At 34.4% G+C, this 23,891-nt stretch overlaps 1 protein-coding gene across 3 annotated transcripts; it reads left to right on the forward strand.

The window, feature by feature from the left end:
* The first annotated feature begins 3,311 nt into the window (after positions 1-3,311).
* On the forward strand, positions 3,312-17,261 carry LOC110101363 (exosome complex component RRP45B). Of its 3 annotated transcripts, none has more exons than XM_020829227.2 (10): positions 3,312-3,503; positions 3,765-3,955; positions 5,620-5,829; positions 5,938-6,033; positions 7,015-7,129; positions 7,307-7,387; positions 7,504-7,692; positions 15,899-16,173; positions 16,283-16,341; positions 17,037-17,261. In XM_020829227.2, the coding sequence occupies exons 2-10, from the start codon at positions 3,819-3,821 to the stop codon at positions 17,243-17,245; spliced, it is 1,371 nt and encodes a 456-aa protein (XP_020684886.1). In that variant the 5' UTR covers positions 3,312-3,503; positions 3,765-3,818; the 3' UTR covers positions 17,246-17,261. The 3 variants fall into 3 exon arrangements, with proteins under 3 accessions (XP_020684886.1, XP_020684887.1, XP_020684891.1); XM_020829228.2 differs by having other exon boundaries at positions 3,812-3,955; XM_020829232.2 differs by lacking the exons at positions 15,899-16,173; positions 16,283-16,341; positions 17,037-17,261 and having other exon boundaries at positions 7,501-7,642.
* Positions 17,262-23,891: the final 6,630 nt, after the last annotated feature.

The following is a 23,891-nucleotide window of genomic DNA, read 5'->3' on the forward strand; positions in this document are numbered from 1 at the left end:
ATTTGTAAAAATAATTGAAAATGGAAAGAAATATGAATTTATGTTTGAATTGTAGCGCATCGGGGAGAGAGGAAAAAATGGATTTTTTTTGTCTTCAAATAGCTTTGTCGCTTTTACGAAAGTTATTCATATCATGCTAGGTGACTCTAATCCTATCTCTGTTTCAAATATTTCAATTTTGACATTCTGATTCTCCTCATAATTAATTTTGTTGCATTTTCCCTGAATTTATCAAATTTTTATTGCACAATTTTTTATATGTTATCATATTGATTATCCTGAATAATTTGGTTATGACATTTATGAATTTCGCTAGGAAAAATGAAAGTTATTGAATATTTATAATGTATAGAGATTGGATATTTTTATTTAAGCAGATTATTGAGAATGAAAAAGTATATATGTGATTGGGTAATAGTTGGTTGCTATTGCTTTTGTTGTAATGTGTCTATTAGGGCATGCATATCATCATAGGTTATAGCTTTTACTTAACCTTTTAAGTTGTTTCGTCTACATGGTCTTGAAACCTATGATTCCCATTCCTATTATAGTTTCTAAGGGGATCTCTCCTAGATGGATAAACAATCTAGGGTTTTCTATAAACTCTTCTCCTATAGGTTCAGTTGCAAGTAGGTTATGGGCAGGTGGTTCAATAAGTAACTAAGTATTTAGAGCTTTCATGTGGGTAGTCAAACTCATAATCATCTATTATAATTTTTGGAAGATTTCTTGATTTTGTTATATAACCTCCTTTATTTGTTGACAAATTTCTCACTTGATCTATAATAGCAAATTGTTGTGGCATGTTGTTTGCAATATGGTTACAATGTTGATGCAATATGTGATTTTTTTTAAAATTAAAATATTCAATGAGTGTTTATTATGAAAATAAGAAAACTTAAAATAGTATTTTTAAATTTTTTAAAACCTTCACTCTATTTTATTGAGCAATTAAATTTGGTAAAAATAGAGTTTCTTATGAAGATTTCTAATAAAACCTATGTTTATAATGCATATATTTATTATTGATTAAAACCTAAGTTCAATTAATTTTTTTAGCGTATCAATCACTTTACAATATGAGCTCACTCAAGGAACATAAAGGTGAGATAGCTTTCTATGATAATTGTTTTGGCACGTAAAAGTATAGGTAACTAATTGACACATTTACACTAGTTTATAAGATTGACTTAAACATACAATCTGCCTGAAGTTTTGTAATAAGAAAACAAATTACCAAAAAAATAGTAAATAAAATTTTAAAGTTAGATAAATGACCTTTTAATCAATTCAATTCACCATTTGCAAGTACTTTTTAAGCTTGGTGGTGATGTCTCAAAGTCTCCTCTGTAAACTAGGCTTTAGTAACAAAATAATGGGTTGCCACCAAGGGTTTAGCCCTTGGTGGGTTGTTGATTTAGCCTTGGAAGGGTTCCAAAAAGTTTTGGGGTTGATTTGTAAGCATTGGTAAGATTTGGAATTGAGTGGTGTCAAGTTTCATGCAATGATAGGATGATATATATGAGCACAAAATTTCTGGCCGAATTTTGACTAGTGGAGTTTTTTGGCCTTTAAAACCTCAATTAGTGGGCATTTTAGGACTTTTCAAATGCATGAAGATGAAAATGGAATACCTTAAGAACAATTATGAAGATTTTCACTATATTCTAAAGCGGGTTGGTTGGTCAAATGAAGGTTAGAATCCAACTAGATTTGAATCAACCTAGTTTTAGTTGAAAGCTTTAATAGGGATTATAGATAAGATGTTGCGGGGTGAATGATAAGAAATTGATAATTGAGAAATAACTCTAATGAAAAAAATCAAATAAAGATAAAATAGACTTTCTACTCACTATATTAGGAATATTTAAGAGATTACCAAACCTCATCGTGCAAGGAGTCAGGCGCCATACCTCCTTTTCTTAGATGAAAAACCAATTTTTTTTAGAAACGTAACAACAATTTTTTTTTATTCCATAATGCATAAATAGTTACAATAAGTTCATATGAATTACACATAAAAAAAAGGCGGCGGCAAGGAGAGATTGAGGGGCCAACCACTATAATATAGGAGAGAGAGTGAAACCACTTTTTACAACTCCCTCCATGTTATATTGGCCAACAAATCAAGCATGTGCCCATATTTAAATTAAATTTATTCATTCAATTAAACATTTACATTTAAGGAAGTAACAATTCATACTACGATTTAAAATTCTAAAAACAAAATTTCATAATATTGAGTTTTAAAAATTCAAATTTAATTTTTTTTTGAAATTTTCACTTTCACTTACTAAGTAATATTGCAACTTAAATTCACCATGGCATAGTCTTTTACAAAATTAAACACATACATAAACATAAAATAAAATTATATTTAATATATTCACTCCCAATCTTTGCTCTTCACATATTTTCAATGTGCTACTTGCTTTAAGCTTTGATTGGTGGACATCTTGTGCCACATCAAACACTCCATTAGATGATTTATGTTAATTCATTTGACCATATATAATTCTTTCAATATTTAAGTGCTTTAATGACCTCAAACATTATATGATAATTTCATTAAACTTTCATAAGTGATAATTTGTAGGACATATTGCTGAAGGGAAACATTTGGCAAAGTAGGAATATAATATCAAATTCACCCATAAAACCCAACAAGAACCCTACAACCCATGCTTCACTGGTACCTCAATGTTCTCTGTTCGACGCAACCTCTTCTCTTGTATCAATTTTTGGTTCACTTGATGGTAGGCTTGCCATACCAATTTCTCATCCGAGGTACACTTAGGGGCTATTTGGCAACAAGTGAGATTTAACTTTAGTGAGATTTACTAAAGCCTGTAAATCTATATTTAGTAAATCCCAAGGGCGTTAAATTCTTAAAACTATTTGGTATGATAAATGTTAAATCCTGAGAAACTATTTGATAATCTATTTTAATATTTGTGACAGTTAGAGATTTAAATGTGAATAAATTATTAAAAATTTCAAAATAAAATTTATAATTAAAGATTAAAATCAATGTGTTATGAATTTAATAACATGTTAAATACGATTTTCTTATTAAATTTAATTTTAATTATAGTTAATAAATTATAATGATAAATAATTTAATTAGAAAATAACTTAATTATTAAATTACTAATTATAATATTATATATTTAATAATATATATTTTAAGATATATCAACAAAGATAATTATATTATACACTAATTATACTATTAACTTTTTAATTAATTTACTTAATTATTAATATTTTAATTTATATTAATTAAGTTAATAAAAAATAACTTAGAGGCGGCTAGGGTTTGCCTCTTTTCGTCGTTGCTGTTCGGCTTCGTTGCTTCGCAGGAGGTGCAGAGATTTCACGCGTCGCTTCGTCGGCTCCTTCGTGCCGTTCGACTACGCTCTTTTGACGACTTTCCCTTACTGTCGGATCGGAAGTTACGACATTTTGATCGGAAGCAACAACGGAGCTCGCTGGTTGTGAAGGTAACTTTCTTCCTTTCGCTCGCTTTATCGGCCAAATCCCGTAATCCGCTGAACCGAGGGATTTAGGAATAAATCCGGGATTTATCCATCGCCGGGATTTAACGCGCGCACAAAAACCGTTGGCTGGATTTAGCATAAATCCGATACCAAACAGCCCCTAAATGTTATTGTTGCATTTTATTTGATTTCTTCTATAAAACCCTATTTTTCACTAGTTCAAACGGTTCTCGACGGAAATGAAGTTGTCCGCATTTTTTGTAGATTTTCTTGATTGATTTCCATTGCTAAAGTTGATTCAATCGAGCTAGGGGTGGGATGGAGCAGAGGCTGGCTAATACCTGGCATATGACCATTAATGAGAAGAAGTTCATAGAGAGCGCTCTCAGTAAAAACATCCGAGTTGATGGCCGCAGTCCCGTCGATTACCGCCAGCTTACTATCAAGTTTGGAAGGCATGCTTCTTTAATTTCTTTAATTAACTTAACGCTGTTTTTATTTCATGTTTAGAATTTTTCTGTATGTATCTTTGATTTAATCATGCGTTTGTGGAAATTTGAATGGTTTTGTTACCATATACTGCAGCATATGAGCAATGTCAAAGGATTAGTTTTTCTTTACGGAAAAAGATATTGGTGCATAGGTTGGAGGTCAATATAGAAAGCTTGAAGGTGTATAGTGCGGGGGATTAAACCTATAAATTATATGCCTGATAATAAGTTGTTCATACTCTACAAATCCCGATAGAGTTGATTAAATTTATTACTGTTTAGTTAAAGAAATTAAGACATCCCACCTATTCTTACTTTGACCTTCATGAAAATTTTATTATAGGTTTCCATCTTCTCTCATTTAAAGATTTTTAGCTTTAGAATTATGTGCGACTCTCTGCTTTGTCCTTAATTGCTATAGTCGCATGTACAAAAAAAACATATATGAAAAACCAATTATAATAGCGCAAGCTAGTATTGTTGGTAGTTAGCTGTTCATTTTTAGGACCAACAACACCAACTGTGGATATAAGCTGTAATATAATATTTGTTTTAATAAATAGTTGAGCTTTTTAAAAATGTTTTCAGAGAGTTTAATTCCTGAATATTTAAAACAGTAGTAGTTAAGTTTTCATTTTAAGTTATTAGCCATGGAACCATCTTAATCTCTATGAACAAAAATCTATTGAGAACAAAATAATTTTTTTTTTAATAATAATTTTGGGTGAATTTTTTATAAGAAACATAAGTGTAAGAAGTGATATTTCAAATCAATGAGTTTTTGGTGAATTCTTTTTTAGTTGTTGTAACTTACATTTAACTATTTGAAATAAAGCAGGTTAATGTTGCAAATATTGGGAAATTAGGGATAATGACTTGTGAATAAATTAGAAAAATATTGGTCACAAAGAATTTTAAAGAAGAGGTTAAAATTTTAAAATAAACGTACTTAGCTAATATTTGCGATAAAATGTTGCAGTATAGTATTGAGCAATACAATGGAAGCATTAAAACTTCAGAACTATTCATCCTATTCAACAATTAATTATGGTACCATAAGTTTGTTTGTGACTTGTGAGTTTTCCAATCTTTAGTTATTCATGTTTCAGTTGGGAGTAGGAGTGTAAACAAGTAAAGTGAAGGTTGAGCCATTGCTAACTTGAGTTCGGCTTGCCTATCTCATGATAGAGTTTAAATTGAGCTTGAGAGTTGAGCTCATACATTAAACTCAAGCTCAACATGCTTGATTAGTTGAAGGCTCGAGCTTAACTCATGGGCTCAAGTTCCGTATTCAATTTCTTGAGTAACTTGACGAGCAAATGAGCTGAGTTTCATCAAGCTCAAATTTGAGCTCATATAATATATGAGTAGTAATCTGCTCTTGAGCTTGATCTCGTGGCTCGATAAGCTCTATTTGTGTCCTTATTAATTAGTTGAGCTCGAGTTGGCTCGCGAGTTTATTTTACTCACACCCCCAATTTGGAGGGCTAAAGCAACATATAATTGAGTGGAATTTTGCTAAAAAAATGTTGATATAAATATATAGCATTGATCTCCTTTTTATTTAACTGTTTTTGCAAGACTCAGTCAAATGTTTTCTCAATAGGTTAGATTTGTCTAATTTGTAGGGAAGATGGTTCATCGGAGGTTCAGCTTGGTGAGACACATGTCATTGGTCTTGTCAGTGGTCAAATTGTCCAACCTTATAGGGACAGGCCAAATGAAGGGACGCTTGCAATATTTACTGAATTTTCACCAATGGCTGATCCTGCTTTTGAGCCTGGGCGGCCTGGGGAGTTTGCAATTGAACTTGGGCGATTAATAGATCGTGGTCTGAGGTAATTTAGTTCCTTTTGCTTAGCAAGAATATTTGTTTCATTCGCCAATTTATTTACAGTTTAGGATGATCAAAGCTCTATTTCTAACAGATTAAAAATGTATTGCAGGGAAAGCAGGGCTGTGGATATGGAATCCTTATGCATTGTTGCTGGGAAGTCAGTGTGGGCAATACGTGTAGACCTTCACATTCTTGACAATGGAGGGTAATGATTTTCAAACTTAATTTTGCATTCATAGCGTATGCTTATTGAGGCATGAGCACTTTGCATCAAATGGTGTGCATGTGAAGCAAAACACCTCCAAGCATCTGTCACCTCTCAGGCATTTTATGTTAGAAAGTAGAGTGCATCATAGCGTCTTTTTGTAGATTTGAGGCATCTTAGGCTGATGCTTTCTCCATATCTAGCATTTACAGCATTTAGTTGTTTTCAGTGTTTTGGTATTGTGGTTGCTAGTTGGTATATATCTTAAAATGGTGTTGAACTATAATCAATGTAAGATATTTTCCTTCAAGCTTCTTCATATGATTAGTATTTTTATATATTTTATTATGCCATACTTATTTCAATCTTCCCAGTTCATTTTTAGATGTAGCCAAACACCTATCTTCTTCATATGATTAGTGTTTTTCTATTTTTTTTGTGACCTAATTATTTTCATATCCCCTTTTCATTTTTTTAACGGTAGCCAATTACCTATCTCGTTCAGCTTCTACATTTGCTTTTGGCCATGATTTTCTTTTGACTTTACATGTATACATTTGTTTGTCCACTTACAATATTTACCGTTTGATTAGTAATTTGTGTGCTATTATTGTTTTATGTTATTTTGGTTTGCATGGAAATGATTATGATAAGTTTTATCTTATCATAGAATCAAAATAACAAAAGTGTATTATCAATGCTGGTCATAAGTGCTGGTTCTTAAATAATGTGCAGTATGTGCATCTTTCAGTTTTGGATTGTATGTGCCTTGAATTTGGTTTTATTATCTTTTAGATGACAGCATCATATATTAGGCCAAAACGCTTAATTATGTATTTTTTAGAACTTGGCGCCTTATTTGAATAAGATGAGTGCATTGCCTCGTTTTTTGCTCAGTTCAATGCCTTGATGACTTACCTTTATTATTATTGTTCGTGGTTATCATCTATCACATCTTCATTGAATGACCTAATGTGCCAGAAACCTCATTGACACTGCCAATATTGCTGCTCTGGCTGCTCTCTTGACCTATCGAAAGCCTGAATGCACACTGGGAGGTGAAAATGGTCAGGATGTTGTTGTTCATGATCCTGAGGTTTGTAGCCACCTCATTATCCTAATCTGATAATTTTTTGCATTGCACAAAATCGTTGTCCTTATTATTGCTAACAAATTTATGTTTTTCTTATTTCTTAAGCTGTTCCTGTGATTTTAGCTTTACTAAATTTGAACAATCATTTCATTTTCTTATTTATTTTCATGATCCATATAGGTCAGGGAACCACTTCCTTTGATAATACATCATATGCCAGTTGCAGTAACGTTTGCTTTCTTCAATGAAGGTGATGCCATGGTACGATTTCCTACACATTTGTTTGAGTTTTTTACTTACCGGCTTAATTCTGTTTTATCATTTCTTTTACTTTTTTATTTTTCCAGAAGCAATTTTTATTATGATATGTTCAGTAGGTTATCGATCCAACTCACAAGGAAGAGGCTATCATGGGGGGTAGGATGACCGCTACATTGAACTCAAATGGTGATGTTTGTGCTGTGCAAAAGGCTGGAGGAGATGGTGTCTCATTAAGTGTGATCACACATTGTTTGCGGCTTGCAGCTTTAAAAGCTGTTGATATAACCAGTAAAATTAAAAATGCTGTGAGTCCAATGTCAGAATGCAGTTGTTGAAGTATTATCATTTTTTTGCTTTTACAGTTTTGTATTCATGAAACTAAGACTATTCAACTTGAAGATGCTCCCTACACAGAAGCAGGCGATGGAGGTGTTTAGCTTTGAGATACTAAAATTTAAAATGGAGTTATTGTTTAGTTTTAAAGCACTATATACCCAGTGTTTTATGGTAGAAGTAGTTCAAATTCCTCAATTATAACATCAATTGGCTTCATGAACACAATAACTGTCTGCTTTAATGGGGAAGGTACATGTGCAAAAGTAACATGGGAAGAATTTTTATCTTTGCATGAAATATTATATCATAAACAATCATTTTCTTATAATTGAAATCAAAATTTATTTGGAAAGAAAATCCTAGTCATGTGACCATAAACCACTGGCTATTATATCACACTAATTTTTTTTTTTTGGATTTGTGGAAGTAATGGCATACTTTTCATTGGTACCCCAAGTGTGGCTGATACGCCAACGAGGCGGGGTAGTAATAACACGAGCATGAGGAGCGGTAGCAGGAGGGGCAACAGCTGCAGCAGCATCAGGAGCAGGCTTGAACCAACCTAGCTGGTCAGTCCAGCCGGAGCTGAACCAACCAAGGCTGAGCGAAAGCAAGAGGCGAGCCGAAGGGGAAATTCTGCCATCTTTGTGGGGCCTAGGAGAGCTGTTATGCAAAGTGGAGTTGATGTAGGCAAGGGAGGGGGTCTAAGCTTCTTGGGTTCTTTGGTCTTTGTGCTACTTGTTATCTCTCTGGTTGGGCCTTGGCTGCTTTGGTTTTGAGCTAAAGTCTTGGGAACTACTTGGTTCAAACTCATAAATGCTTTAGCTAATGTTAGCTCATTAATATGAAAATTTATTATTCTTGTAAGCTCATTAAGTGGAGTTGAATCCTTGCCTTTTCCCTTTCTTTGTGTCTCCTCGGTTTTTAAATGGTGCTACTTCCCGTGGATGCTCTTTTTCCCCTTGCTGGGTGCTGGTTTCGGTCCCTATGCTGCCCCTTCGGTTCTCCCCTGGTGCTGTTTCCCATGGCTGCTTTACCTCCCTTTGCTGGGTGCTGATTCCAGTCCCATGTGCTGCCCTTTCGGTTTCTTCCCTGGCTGTTTTCCCATGGCTGCTTTACCCGGTTCTTGTGCTGTCTTTTTAGGTGATGTTATGGGATTATTTCATGCTTTAAATTGGTTTAAATGGGCGGTTTTTATGTGGCTGCCCTCTTAGGTTCTATAAATATGTGATGATTAGTGAATAAAGATAGTTTTTCGATGATATGTGGCTTATTTTTGGAGATAAAAAAACCTGAGGGTTTTTTCTTCTTTGGGAATAGCTTGCGAGCTATGTCCTCCATCTCTTCTCCTCTCTATAGCTTGCGAGCTATATTTCGTCTCGGCTTATAATCTCTTTTTCCTCGCCGCAAGTGACCACCCCACCTGTATCTTTCTTCTCGACGAATGCAAGCTCCTTTAGGTGTCTTTATTTTGTGTTTGTAAGCGTCGAAAGTTGTAAGTGTCCTTTTTATATGTTATAAAGTTGTTGTTTTTGTTATTTCAAGAGTGTCTGTATCATTTCTATTTCTTAGGAATTGTAATCTTCTTGCAAGAAAAAATTAGATTTTTTCTAATTTCTTAATTGCATCAATTTAGTATCAGAGCAAGTTAGTAAATCCTAGGTTGGTGTGAGTCTTGGTGAGTCATAAAGTTGTCAAGATGGATAAACATCAAGTGGAAAGCAATCAAGAAAGTAAGCCAAATGAGCTTGAAGAATCTATTCCTAAAAGCCAATGGATCTCACAACAAAAAAATTCTTCAGACACGATACATATCGAACTACTCAAGATTCAAGAATAACTGCAATTATATGACGAGAGATTCGAGTCTAAGAGGCGTTCACTTCTAGCAGAATTTGAACGAGAAATGGAAGCCATCAAATGAAAGAATGACATTATAATTCAAGAGTCTTAAATGCCGGATCTCAAAAATTTTGAGGACGACTCATCAGGAGACGAGTAATTTCAACCGGAGGAGAATTGATGTAGGCAGGGGGGGTCAAAATAAGTTGAGTTAAAGTTTTTGTAAGTTTCTTTTTGAGTCAGCTCATTAATGAGCTTCTACTTATGTTTCAGCTCATAATTTGGCTTTAATTACCCCCAAATTTGTGTTTTAATATGGGCCCCCCCCCCCCCCCCCCCTTGTGGCCCCTTGATTTCCTCCCCTTGGTTCCTTCCCCTTCCCTTTGTCTCTTCGATTTTTCCCTCCTGGTTCGGCTCCTCTGGCTGCTGGTTTTGGTCCCTATGCTGCCCCTTCAGTTCTCCCCTGGTGCTGTTTCCCGTGGCTGCTTTTCCTCCCTTTGCTGGGTGCTGATTCCAGTCCCCTGTGTTGCCTTTTCGGTTTCTTCCCTGGCTGTTTTCCCATGGCTGCTATACTTGGTTCTTGTGCTGTCTTTTCAGGTGCTGTTATGGGATTATTTCATGCCTTTAATTGGTTAAATGGGGGTTTTTATGTGGTTGTTTGGCTGACCTCTTAGGTTCTATAAATATGTGATGATTAGTGAATAAAGAGAGTTTTTAGATGCTATGTGGCTGATTTTTGGAGATAAAAAAGCATGAGGGTTTTTTCTTCATTGGGAATAGCTTGCGAGCTATGTCCCCCATCTATTCTCCTCTCTATAGCTTTCGAGCTATATTTCATCTCGACTTATAATATCTTTCTTCTCGCCGCAAGTGACCACCCCACCTGTATCTTTCTTCTCGACGAATGCAAGCTCCTTTATGGTGTCTTTATTTTGTGTTTGTAAACGTCAAAAGTTATAATTGTTATTTTTATATGTTATAAAGTTGTTGTTTTTGTTATTTCAAGAGTGTCTTTGTATAATTTATATTTCCTAGGAATTGTAATCTTTTTTCTAATTTCTTGCTTGCATCAATTTGGTATCAGAGCTTTGGTTGGTGTCTTCCTAGGTTTTGTGTCCTTTTTAAGTCAAGATGGATAAACATCAAGTGGAAAGCAATCAAGAAAGTAAACCATATGCAATTAAAGAATATATTCCTAAAAGCCAATGGATCTCACCTCAAGAAAGTTCTTCAGACCCGATATAGATTGAACTACTCAAGATTCAAGAAGAACTGCAATTATGTGACGAGATATTCGAATTTAAGAGGTGTTCACTTCTAGCAGAATTTGAACGAGAAATGTTAGCCATCAAACAAAAGTATGACATTCTAATTCAAGAGTCTGAAATGCCAGATCTCCAAGATTTGAAGACAACTCATCAGGAGATGAGCATTTTCAACCGGAGGAGAATTGATGTAGGCAAGAGAGGGGGTCTAAGCTTCTTGGGTTCTTTGGTCTTTGGGCTACTTGTTACCTCTCTGGTTGGGCCTTGGTTGCTCTCGGATTGAGCCTTGGCTGCTTTGGTTTTGAGCTAAAGTCTTGGGGACTACTTGGTTCAAGCTCATAAATGCTTGAGCTAATGTTAGCTCATTAATATGAAAAATATTCTTCTATAAGCTCATTAATTGTAGTTGAATCCTTGCATTTTCCCCTTTGTGTCTCATCGGTTTCTTCCTGGTGCTGTTTTCCGTGGCTGCTCTTTCTCCCCTTGCTGGGTGCTGGTTTTGGTTCCTGTGCTGCCCCTTCGGTTCTCCCCTGGTGCTGTTTCCCGTGTCTGCTTTACCTCCCTTTGCTGGGTGATTATTCCAGTCCCCCGTGCTGCCTTTTCGGTTTCTTTCCTGGCTATTTTCCCATGGCTGCTTTACCTGATTTTTGTGCTGTCTTTTCAGGTGTTATGTGATTATTTCATGCTTTTAATTGGTTTAAATGGGGGGTTTTTATGTGGCTGTTTGGCTGCCCTCTTAGGTTCTATAAACATGTGAGGATTAGTGAATAAAGAGAGTTTTTAGATGCTATGTGACTGATTTTTGGAGATTCTTCTTTGGGCATAGCTTGCGAGCTATGTCCCCCATCTCTTCTCCTCTCTATAGCTTGCGAGCTATATTTCATCTCTGCTTCTAATCTCTTTATTCTCGCCGCAAGTGACCACCCCACCTGTATCTTTCTTCTCGACGAATGCAAGCTCCTTTAGGTGCCTTTATTTTTTTTGTAGCGTCAAAAGTTGTAAGTGTTCTTTTTATATGTTATAAAGTTGTTGTTTTTGTTATTTCAAGAGTGTCTTTGTATCATTTCTATTTCCTAGGAATTGTAATATTCTTGCAAGCAAAAATTAGATTTTTTCTAATTTCTTGCTTGCATCAGGAGTAATCAAGGAAGAGGTATTTCAAGAAGGTTTTTATCCGGAAGGTTCCAAATATATTTATTATGTGTTAGGAAGGATTTAATGAGGGAGATTTTGATTATGAAAGTTTTATTTTGTTAGGAAGGTTTCCTAAATAATGTTTAATTGGTTAGGAAGGTTTCCTAAACTATATTTAATTTGCTTAAGAAGATTTCCTAATTTATTTTTAATTATTTATGAATGTTTTTTAAATTATGTTTATTTGCTTAGGAAGATTTCATAAATTATGTTTAATTGTTTAGGAATATTTTCTAAATTATATTTAAATTGTTTAGGAAGAATATATTTAGGTTATTGTGTTATAGAGCCATTTAAGGGGGAGTTGTCTAGGGTTTTAGGAGGATGCTATTGATGAGTTTTGTGAGTGTTTTCTATTTTTGTGAGCAATTCTAGTGGCATCTAGAATTTGGGATAGAAGGTCCTCTCAAGAGAGAACCATTGTATCTTGCTTGTTCGTATCTTGTTTCTTATCAATAAAAATATGTGGTTTGCTAGGTTTCTCTTGATTTGTTGGCTGTTTTTGATACCAAGGTGTATCAAATTGGTACATAGCAATTTCTTGGCACCGATGGCCGGGAGAAGAGTTGAGGCATTGGAAGAAAAGTTGGAGGGAGAAGTATAGCAGTTGCGAATGGATGTGGGATCGTTGAATGAGCATTTTTTAGCAATGGAAGGAAGGTTTGAGAATTTGGAAGATATGATGATGAAAGTAATCGAGATATAGTATGAACTATGAAGTTCACCAAAAATTTCTAGGGCTGAACCAAAGGGAATGATAATTCTGGAGGAGATGATGAGAAAGTTCATGGAGATGCGATCCAAAACCCCATCGATGATTCCAATTGCTAAACCTAATCAAGCTTTGATCTGGATTTCCTTGTTCGAATCTAAAAGGAAAGAGATCGGACAGGAAAAGTTCAACGAAGAGAGCTCTTTTCATTAAGAGCCACCTCCTAGGGTTCCGATAAGTGGCAGAGTAGGGTTTTCGGATGGGGAACAACAAGGAGGGAATTTTGTGGTGGAGGTGGTGGGGCCGACCACTATGGGAGGCATTTCATGCAAGGGGATTGGGCGGCCAGAGATGGAGGGGGTCGAGCTGAGTTATGTGGATCGAGTCATGCATGGCGGATGGAAGAAATGTGGGATTCCCACCCTCGATACAAGGGGAGACATGGAGGGATCATGACAACCGTTACACGGTAGGAGGAGGAAGTTATTGGGGTGGTGGCGATCCTAGGGTGAGAAAGATAAAAGATGCGACATATGTTATTCAGGTTCATTAGGTTGATGAAGCATTTGTGGAAACGGTGCTAGCTAAGGCCAGATGTCCTCCCCAAGATATGCTTCTAAAAGTTGAAAGAGAAGCTAAATATAAGGAAGAGGCTAAAGGGACCACCCATTTTGTTTACAAGCTTGAGCTATCTAAGCTGCAGTGCTATCTATTGCTAAATAGTCTTGTACATGAGCCGAGTGAAGAATCCTCTCTAAGTGCTATGAGTGAAGAGCTTCCTAGGATTCAGGAGCAAGTTTACTATGGACAAATTACCTCAAATACAGATGTTTTTGAGAAGTTTCTCTCTGAAAGTCGTTATCACCACTGTAACCCTTAGGTCATTGATGGCGGGAAAGAAATAAACATTTATTTCACTTGTCAAATCATACATTGCAAAGGAATCTATACTACATGACATCACTTCTCCTGAAACTTTAGATGATTCAAAGCTAGTGGCACATCTTCTTGCTATTAATGTGACATCAAAATTGCTCTGTGAAGGATTACATTACTTGATGGGTGACCCTAGAAAAGCTCGTGTTGGAGTACTCACGAATGGAGATGGCTTGGGCTCATCTCTTGCTCTTCTTTTAGCAGGAATATTTGATAAAAAATTATTAATTTTTAGTAACAAGAACTTCTTGGTCCAAGTTTGCTCCATCTATTAAAATCAATTCATGCAAGCACACTCATCTGAAACTACCAGCCAGAACAAGGAAAAAGTTTGTGAGCTAGCTCTGGCAGATGAGTTACCATCGGGTGATCGTAGATCCAACCTTTCAAACTTCTCTGCAGCTATGATAATTAATCATTGGGAGAAGGTTTATTATTTTTTGCATGAAAAACTGGGGCTTGAATTTTGCTCAGATGCTATAATCCCTAATGGAAGGGTGTTTGCTTTTATGAACAAAGTTTCCTTTCAAGTAATGTTTTGGTGGTTCCGTAGTTCGTGGAATATCAACACCGAATTAGACACACCCATAAAAGATAGTTGTCAAATGTTGATTTCGACGAGTTAACGAGTAACTTTTACATCGATCTAATCATACTAGTTACATCTACAATGTCTAATCATGGGAGAAGTCCAAATAGAGCCCATTTTGAAGTTTTAAATGCAAAGCACAATGCCATCATTTTGAACAACGGGAATTACAGTGTTAAGTTGCACTATGCTGAGATAATAATCATTGATTATAATAGATATTTCATTCCCTGGAAGATGGATATTTGGTGTTTACATACAAGGGAAACTTGTCTTAAAGAATTTCAATATCAGAGATAATGCTAGTGGTTCAAACAAGGCAATTGTTAAAACCTTTTCTGTAGTTATTACAAGGAAGAGATTGGAGATTCGATTCCATTGGGCAGGGAAAGGAACAACAACTGTTCCTGTAATTGGAATATATTGAGGACTTTTAAATGGATAATACCTTTGTTCCATCTTGAGGATAAGGTGTCTCTTTGAGAGGGGAGTATTGATATGCCAACGAGGAGGGGCAGCAGCAGCAGGACTGGTAGCCGGAGGGGCAACAACAGCAAGAGAGGTAGCAACAACAGGAGAAGGCTTGGACTAACCCAGCCGGCCAGTCCAATAGGAGGTGAACTAGTCAAGGCTAAGTGGAAGCAGGAGGGGAGCCAAAGGGGAAATTCGGCTTGCTTTGTGAGGCCTAGGAGAGCTGTTATGCAAAGAGAGTAATGAAGGGAGAGGTGTTTCGGTAAGGTTTTTATTAGGAAGGTTTTAAATTAGGAATGTTCCAAATATTTTTATTGTGTTAGGAAGGATTTAATGAGAGAGGTTTTGATTAGGAAAGTTCTATTTAATTAGAAGGTTTCCTAAATTATATTTAATAGTTTAGGAATGTTTCCTAAATTATGTTTAATTGTTTAGGAATGTTTCCTAAATTATGTTTAAATTTTTTAGGAAGTTTTCCTAAATTATGTTTAATTGTTTAGGAATATTTCTTAAATTATATTTATTTGTTTAGGAAGGTTTCCTAAATTATGTTTAATTGTTTAAGGAAGGTTTCTTAAATTATATTTAAATTTTTAGAACGATCCTATTTAGGTTATTGTGTTATAGGGCTATTTAAGGGGGAGTTGTCTAGGGTTTTAGTAGGATGTTATTGATGAGTTTTGTGGGTGTTTGCTGTCCACTATTTTTATGAGAGATTCTAGCAGCGTCTATAATTTGGAAGAGGTCCTCCTCTCCAAAGAGGACCATTGTATCTCGCTCGTTCGTATTTAGTTTCTTATCAATAAAAATCTGCGGTTTGCTGAATTTCTCTTGATTTGTTGGTTGTTTTTGATACCAAGGCTTATCATTGGCTTCCCCCATCTTCTAGAACAACTGTTTAATGTTAACGCATCCTAAATTTATGGAGCAGTAATTTTCTGTATAATCTCAAGTCATTTAGCTACACTTGTAAATTAATGCGGAAAATTATTGTGGTGGACATGGATATTTATGTTGTTATTTTTGAGTTATTTATGTTACGTATTTGAAAGATGATTTTTTTAAATAGTTTCAAGCAGTTAAGGGTTTCAGTCTATAGCCGCTCATACCATATTATTTGTATTTATTTTCTATAACCATTTGGCTTTTGGCTTGACCTGTTTTAGGTAGATTCATACAACACTGCGAGAGCACTTCGGAAAGTAAAGCGCCATAATGCATTGGTTGCACCTGATATTACTGTACCTGATAGTGTCATGAAGGGTAATCAGATTGGTCAGCTTGCAGAACATCAAGCTCAAAAATTCAAAGAGGAATCCACAAAAACCTTTGATACAGAAACTGTTGTTGGCATTCCAAAAGAAACTGTTCTATTTAATAAAAAGAATATCAACTTCATCAGAAAAGATTCTGATTCATTTATTGGCGGCCCTTCAAATTGGTAACTTTTTTTTTGGATAATTTCATCTGTAATTTGTGTTATTTTATTTATATTTAGGTTTGGTACAAAATTTATTTTGTTTGAGTTCAGATTGACTCTTAACGTACAGGGATCCGTACTCTCAGAGTATACCTCCAACTTTTGTCAGAAGTTCCCAGATTTTTCCAGGTCTTCATTCTTCTTCCTAAATTACGTGACACTTGCTTATTGTCTCTCTTATGTTTCAAAATTTGTAAAATGAAACGGTCCTAAAAATATGTATTATTGGATTCACGGGGTGTGGGACGTCATGCATTGGTGCTTGCTATCAGATGGATGTTGAAGCAAAAGTTATTAGATGTACATCCATCATTAATTTTGTTGCTGTATTGGCTTTTATAGTTCTAATCATCTGAAACATTATGTATTAAGAGACTGGTGTTCTACTCTGTTAGGGGCAAGCCGTGTTATGTACCACAAATGATCTGTTTGCTGTAACTGGGGTTAAGCGTTAAAGAAAGTTACTTTAGTTGAACCTCTCAACTTAATATTGATATTCAGTTATAAGATAGAAAACCTCTAAACTTATCCTCCATACTCTGATATAAGAATTGGAAAATAGAATCTGCCAGGTTTTTCATGTAAGAAAAAAATGTTAATTTGCAGTTATATGACATCTAATTCCCGGCCTTTTCCTTAATTTTCATGGTGCCACGATTAATAAGCCTTAGTAGTTAATTATTTTCTTATTGCTATTTAGAGCACAGATCAGCAATCCTTGGTTCACATTCAAACATGTTTCTAATGTTTATGATGTGTCTGCTGCACCAATGACTTGTCACAAGGTCATTACAACATCTGAAGATTGTACGTCGATTCTGTAGGATCATCAACAGTGGATCACAAAAAAGAAGCAAGGACAATGCTGATCGAATCAAATTCTGAGGAAACAAAGAGCAATAATGCTTCTTCTGGGTTATCCAGGACATCAAGTATGAGTCAGCAAAGAACTACACCAAAGAGTTTAAAAGATGCTGTAAAGCCGAAAAGTGAAAGGAAAAATAGACCGTCCCCTGCTAGTGCTGCGAATTAAATTGATTTATGGTTGGCCAAAACATCTGCTCATTAGGTACTCTCTTTTGCTTATTTACTGTTTCTTTTATTTTCATTTTCTTACAACTGGAGGGATGGTCGGGTGATATTGCCTTGTTGAAAGTGGTGTGGCCGAATAAAGTTATATTTTTTTCTCTGCTAAAAATAATACCCTCCTATTTAAACAATTTACTGTTTTTTCCATTAAAATCAACATAGCTACAATTAAGAACCACTCAGATTCCTGAATAAGAAAAAACAAGAAAACTGAAGTCCAATGCTATAACCAGAACTTCTATTCCAAATCTGTTGTTGCCTCGTAAGCATCCATAAATCGTTAAACTTGAGCCTTTCAATAACCTTCTGGAGATCCATGCGCTGATTTTCTAGCCAAATTAACTTCTACTTCCAATCTCAGCATCAATGCTCTTGAAATCCTTCTCATTTTATTAGTGTTTGGAAGTATGGTGAAGCGATTAATGCAGATGTGAAGCGCACGGGAAGTGCTTCAGCACTCCACTTTGACCAAAAGCTCTACCAAGCGGTGCTTCACTTATTCAACTTTTTTTTACTATAGTATTTAGTTTCCTGCATCTTAGGATTTATTTTGTTTTCGTTTTTCATAATTTTGTTTTTTTAATTATGTTTTGATTATGCTTCATTATTCATCTCCATTGCTTTTTATATTTCTTCATTAATGTAGACTCTTAACAACCACCTATTTTTTTACTGAACATAAATTGCACTTTCAAATGTATGATTTATTTATTTTTTACTTGTTAGTCTTGATCTATAGCTTGTAAAATGTTTCATATATTTTAATGATGTTGCTTGCCATTAAGTTTACATAAACAGCTAAATAATTAGTAATTATGCAAGTGTTCAAGCTCATGTTCCGTGAAATTTATGAAATACTTTTGAAATAATAATAAGATTTCCTAGCATTTTAATTGTTTGGTTTAATTTGTTAGCATTTTTTTATTTGAAATTATTTCATATGTATGAAAAATGTAATTCAACATCAAATTGAGTTAAAAGTATTTTCGATGCTTACATGCATTCAAAACAGGTATAAAATAATTATCAGCTTGAGAATTGTAGATGACGCTATAAAATGCGCAAATTACTGTCTTCTTTTAGATATATGTTTAATGCTATTTACATACGCACATCAAGAAGATATCTAAATATTCTTCTCGTAAAAAAAATTACTAGTTGTTTTGTAAAAATGTTGGATAGGAAATGAAAAGTATGTTGGAAAATATAAAGCATTGGTATACTTAATAATTATATGAATTATTAAGTCTTTTGATATGAAATTAGCTAAACTAAGGGAAATCTGTATATGAGTAATTATTTTATTAAATTATATAATTGGTTGATAAGATAATTTAAATGGTTTGGATTGTAAGATCTTGGCTTGCCAGAGTTTTAAACCATTTTTTAATGATAGTGTGTTTGTGTGTTGTATATATATATGTATTCATATTTTTTATTGCTAAAGTTTAAATAATGTCATTATTTTTTATTTGGCATAAAATGCTATTGATATTATGTACACATAATTTGACTTAAATAGTTTTTGTTAAACCTCGGCTGCATTTATATTAATTTATTTATATGTAAATGAAATGCGCATCACTTCTCTTTTCTCTGTATGCTGTGAAACGAAATGAATCCTTTTGGAATGCAATAACGTTATTTGTTTGTTATCCAGCATGCCAAAATGGCAGGTTTTGGCTGTGTTAATTTTATTGTAGTCTAAGTGTTGATGCCTGCTTCTAATGGGACCCTTAGCATTTGCCCAAAATGAAATAATGGTCGAGACAATAACGTTATTTGGTTGTTATCCAGCATGCCAAAATGCCAGGTTTTGGCTGTGTTAATTTTATTGTAGTCTAAGTGCTGATGCCTGCTCCTAATGGGTTCCTTAGCATTTGCCCAAAATGAAATAATGGGGGAGACATGTTTAGTCAAGAAGAATTGGGCCCTCTTCTTCAATTGACGTTTTTAACTAGTGCTGTGGTGCTTACTATAATGCTTCCTATGGGCCCAAGAATTATATTTACATTCATCTAAAGTTTATGGGAGCTTTGTATATCTCAGCAGACCAACTTCACGAAATTAGGCTACTACTATGTTAAATATCCATAATACACAAAAAATGTAATAACTTTTATGTTTCCTTTTGATTAATGACAAATAACATTTTGTATAATGGAAATTCAAATTTCAGCATTTTGTTTTCATTTTTTTGTACCAATTTGGGATTAGACTTGCACATTTCAAGGTTTCTATTTTGCACTCTATGGCGTTGGTAATCAGTTTAAGGGGAGGTTTGGCGGCAGTTTTAACGCAAGATTTAAGTGGGATTTAACTCAAATCTTGTCAAATAGTAAAAATGGCAAACTTAAAGCCTATAGAAACTTAATTCATGTTTCTCTCTCATTCTATGATAAATACCCTATTTACTAAATCCCGATTCTAAATCCCAAGAATCGGGAGATGGATTTTAGTGTTACTAAAAGTGTGCTTTAGGAGTGAAGGAAAACAATGTTGGCTTTGCACATTACTTGATTGTGAAATGCAAGCTCACAATGAAGCATGCATCTCGTTTCTCTTTGTCGCATCCTGTTGTAACATTCTGTGCTCAGCTCTTGCTCAGAGAAAAATCCTAGTACAGATTTCATAGTTTGGTTTAACATTTACCAAAACAACTAAGCATGATTATTTACTTTTCCTTGTTATTTCTCATAGTCATTAAGTTTTTGCTCTCATTGGTTCTGTTTTCTCTACAACTGGAGCTAGTTGCTCCTTGGTGTCTATTCTCTTCAAGCTCACTTGCTGACTAGTTCTTATACGTTTTTTGACTGTTCTTGTTGTTGGCACTATTAGTTTTTTGCTCTCGCAAACTTCTTCTACAAAGCAGTTCTCGCTGCCTTATTTTCACACACACACACTCTCTCTTAACATTGCCTCTTACTCTTTGTCTCTAGCTGATCACTCAATTTCACGAATATATTCTTAATTTTCAAGTATATTTTTTATACCCCTTTATTGTTTATATCATTTATGTCTTTGAATCTTTTTTTCTCTTTTTAATAGATTAAAATTGTTATATTATTGAACGTAAAATTATCTTTGCCGTAAAATTATTATCTGATATGGTTTTAAGTTTGGTTCATTAAATAATTATCGCTTGCATATGATATGTCCCTATGATATAAAACTCATGAATGCTTTAGTAAGTGCATTGCTTTGCTTTACACTTTGTGCACTAAAGCAATGCAAAATTCTTGCGCATTGATTGTGCTTAGTGCTTTGAAATTCCTGGCTGATTTAATTTATTTCATCACACATTTAGTAGGACTGAATATGAGGTATAACAATGCTAGTTTTCTATTCTTCATTGCTACTTCTTAAAAATTTCTCTGCTCATTCACACCCCGACGTTACTGTTGATATGTTTCCCCAACGAGCTTCTTTCACAAATTTCTCATCTTTACTTTTGTCTTTTAAGGGTTTCAAGAATTTGAGTAAAAAGAGGGGAGAAAATGAGGGTTTTGGGATTTATGTGTGTTAAGGTTAATTTATAATTGACAAGGGAAATTTGACTTTATATATGCCCCATAGTGTTCAAAACTGGAGAAATATGCCTGTTGTTTTATTTCTTTGAAAAATATGGCCGAAAGTTTCATTCGGACCAAAATAGGCTATACTCCTATCTTATTGTATACAAGTGGCAACATCTTGTCCTTTCCACTATGGCATTCTTCAATGCCATTGTTGTCTTATTCTTTTTCCTAGTTTCTTCGCTCAGGAGGGGCTGCGCTAGTGAAATTGAAGATATGTTCGGTTCATCGATAACTTGAGCATATGTGGGCACTAAAGTGCTAATTTTTTTTTTGAGCTTCCATCATATATTATAGATTATGCCTTTTTTATGGTGATCTGATACAAAGTTAGAATGAGTATCAACTATCAACGAATGTATTTTGAATTTTGATACTTGTTAAAAAGTGCGAGAATCATGTTCGGCTCTTGTTTGTATAATGATTGAAGATGATTCATTGTATCAAAGACTATGTCGTTCAATCTTCATTTGAGTTATGTTTGAACATCTTTTGATTGTTAATGTATGATTGTCTTAATTAGGTAGATGTTTTAACTCGGTCTGAATATGGTACAATCATGTCTTCAGATATAATTTGAATATAAATTGAATATATTTGACCATGAATTGATTATTATTTGATTACTATCTGATCAATGTTCGAACATGATCGAATATTGTTCGATTAATTTCGAACTATGAGGTAATGATCCATAAACTTCAATCTTCTTCCCTGATCCTTGATCCTAAAGTAAACAAGTAGGGTTAAACATGACTTGATAGTTATGGTCATTGGTAAGTTTTTGTATGGAGATTAGGTTTGTGGATAATTCAGATATGTAGAGCATATTTTTGAGGGTGAGAGTAAGATAAGGGTATGTCTCATTGTCCTATTACTATGGTAAGAGAACTATCAACAATAATGATTTTCTTATCACTCGGGCAAGGAGTGTAGTTGATGTAGTGGGTAATGGAGTGTGTCATGCGATTTGTGGCTCCTGAGTCAATGATCCATAAACTTTTTAAATGATTTATAAAGACACTTAATCCGATGGATAAAAAAAAACTACCTGAAAGTGCAAGAGAAGAAGATGCATGCGATTTTTCAAGGGATACCAGGAGTTTTAGCTTATGAATATCTTCTTTGTTGAGCTATCTGAAGTTGGAATGCGTTTTTGGGTTAGGCTGACTTTTTATATTGTAGCTCATGATATCCTCTTTTGGCCACTCCTTTGTTTCACTCTTTACTTGGGGGCTCTCCATGTAATTTCCAGTAGGTTTGTTTTGCGTCTTGGTTTCTTGTAATAACTACACCAAAGTAAGTCTTTGTCTTTAGGTTTTGAGGAATCCTTTTCTTTTTCCTTCCATATCATCTCTTTGATTGTCACTATTACCGAGCCTTGAACAGTCTTTGGTTCCAACATTACCCCTCTTCTACTTTCCTAAGCACGAATGAGAGAAATTGTCTTATTTAATGAATGCATCTCCTCTTTGCCAAGGTTCTGAACTCTATTCTGATCAAAATCCGTATTTAATCCTGCAAAAAAATTATACACTATATTTTTCAATAAAGTTTTTCAGGATAACATCTACTGGACATTTGGTATCTATGCATTTGTAGTGATCAAGTTCTCGCCACAAGCTTTGAAGGAGATTGTCATATTTAGTCATCGTCTTGCTTTCTTATTTTGTGCTTTCCACCTTGACCTTAATTTTGAACATTTGAGCAGCATCCCAAACTTTTGAGAAGGTTTGTCTGGCAGCATCTAATATGTCCTTTGCAATAGATAGGAATATAAAAGTATCACTAATTTCTGGAGTCATGAAATTCCATAAACATGACATAATCATGGAGTATGTTTTATCCCATGTCCAAACATTAGGATCTCCTATTGGTCCTACTCCAAGGAGGTGATTCATCTTTCCTTTTTCTTTAAAGTAGGTTTTCGCAAATTAATATCACTTCAAGTAATTCTTCCCATTTAAACGACAGGAATGTTGCATATTTTGAAAGTCTCCTCTTCCTTTTTTTATTTTTAAATAATTGAAGTCTCCTCTTCCTTGTTGCATCATAAAGTCCTCCATTTGGATATTGCGGCGTGTTGGAACCAAAGATCCCCATGCTGGTCGTGGGATCAAGGGTCAAGGGACGACTGAGATGCATGGATCCTCAAGTTGGCCTCAGATTAAAGGCCAAGGGAAGGCTAGGATTTTACAACTGCTTTCAATTTATCTCATTATTATCAATATTTAAAATTTGCTTAGCACCCATATTCATCTGTTATCAATTATTCTATTTAACATGTGCCAAATGTAAATATGATATGTGAAATTCCGCATCAATATATTTAAATACACATTATATTCTATCAAATATTATATTAAAAATATCTTAAATTTCTTTAAACAGACGATCCCATAAAAAACTTTTCAACTTTGTTCAAATCATCGTGTTGTGTTCAACAAGATAAATAAATATCTCCTTGCACGCACATCATAATTCAACAAAATTATAGAATTTGACAAAATAGTAAGTGCTAAGAATAATTTGTTCCTTATAGTAGATATTGAGTATCTCACTTGAATTATATGATCTTGTTCAGAAAATATGATCTTGTTCAGAACAAATTTCCTGATTTCTATTTCCTCAACATCCTATTCTATCGTAAACATTTTAATAACAACAATTTTATCAATTTAAGATAAATTCTTAATTGTTCAAATCAAAGCTAAATCAATCAACTTCAAATTATATTTTTATCTCAAAATGATTTCTTCTCATTCAAGTCATTAATTGGATTCTTATTGAAAATTTTGAGTTCTCCACTGCCCCTTTTATTTTCTTTCTTCCTCTCTTTTTTCTTCTCCTCTTCTTTTTCCCTTATTCTTCTCTTCTTGCTCTCTTCATTTTATTCTCTTCTTATTTTTTCTTTCTTTTTCTTCTATCTTCTTCCCTTCTCTATTTTAATGCGCAGATTACTATGCAGTGCCCCCTTTTGCACTGAGAGCCCAGATCTTTTCTTGTTCTTCTCCT

The sequence above is a fragment of the Dendrobium catenatum genome, unplaced genomic scaffold, assembly GCF_001605985.2.
Source record: "Dendrobium catenatum unplaced genomic scaffold, ASM160598v2 fragScaff_scaffold_853, whole genome shotgun sequence".
NCBI lineage: Eukaryota > Viridiplantae > Streptophyta > Magnoliopsida > Asparagales > Orchidaceae > Dendrobium > Dendrobium catenatum.

Excerpts from the sequence above, each read along its gene's own strand:
- LOC110101363 (XM_020829227.2), top strand. The coding sequence starts at position 3,819 with ATGGAGCAGAGGCTGGCTAATACCTGGCATATGACCATTAATGAGAAG. Across the intron at positions 6,034-7,014 it reads CACATTCTTGACAATGGAGG|AAACCTCATTGACACTGCCA; the intron begins GTAATGATTTTC and ends CTAATGTGCCAG. Across the intron at positions 16,174-16,282 it reads ATTGGCGGCCCTTCAAATTG|GGATCCGTACTCTCAGAGTA; the intron begins GTAACTTTTTTT and ends CTTAACGTACAG.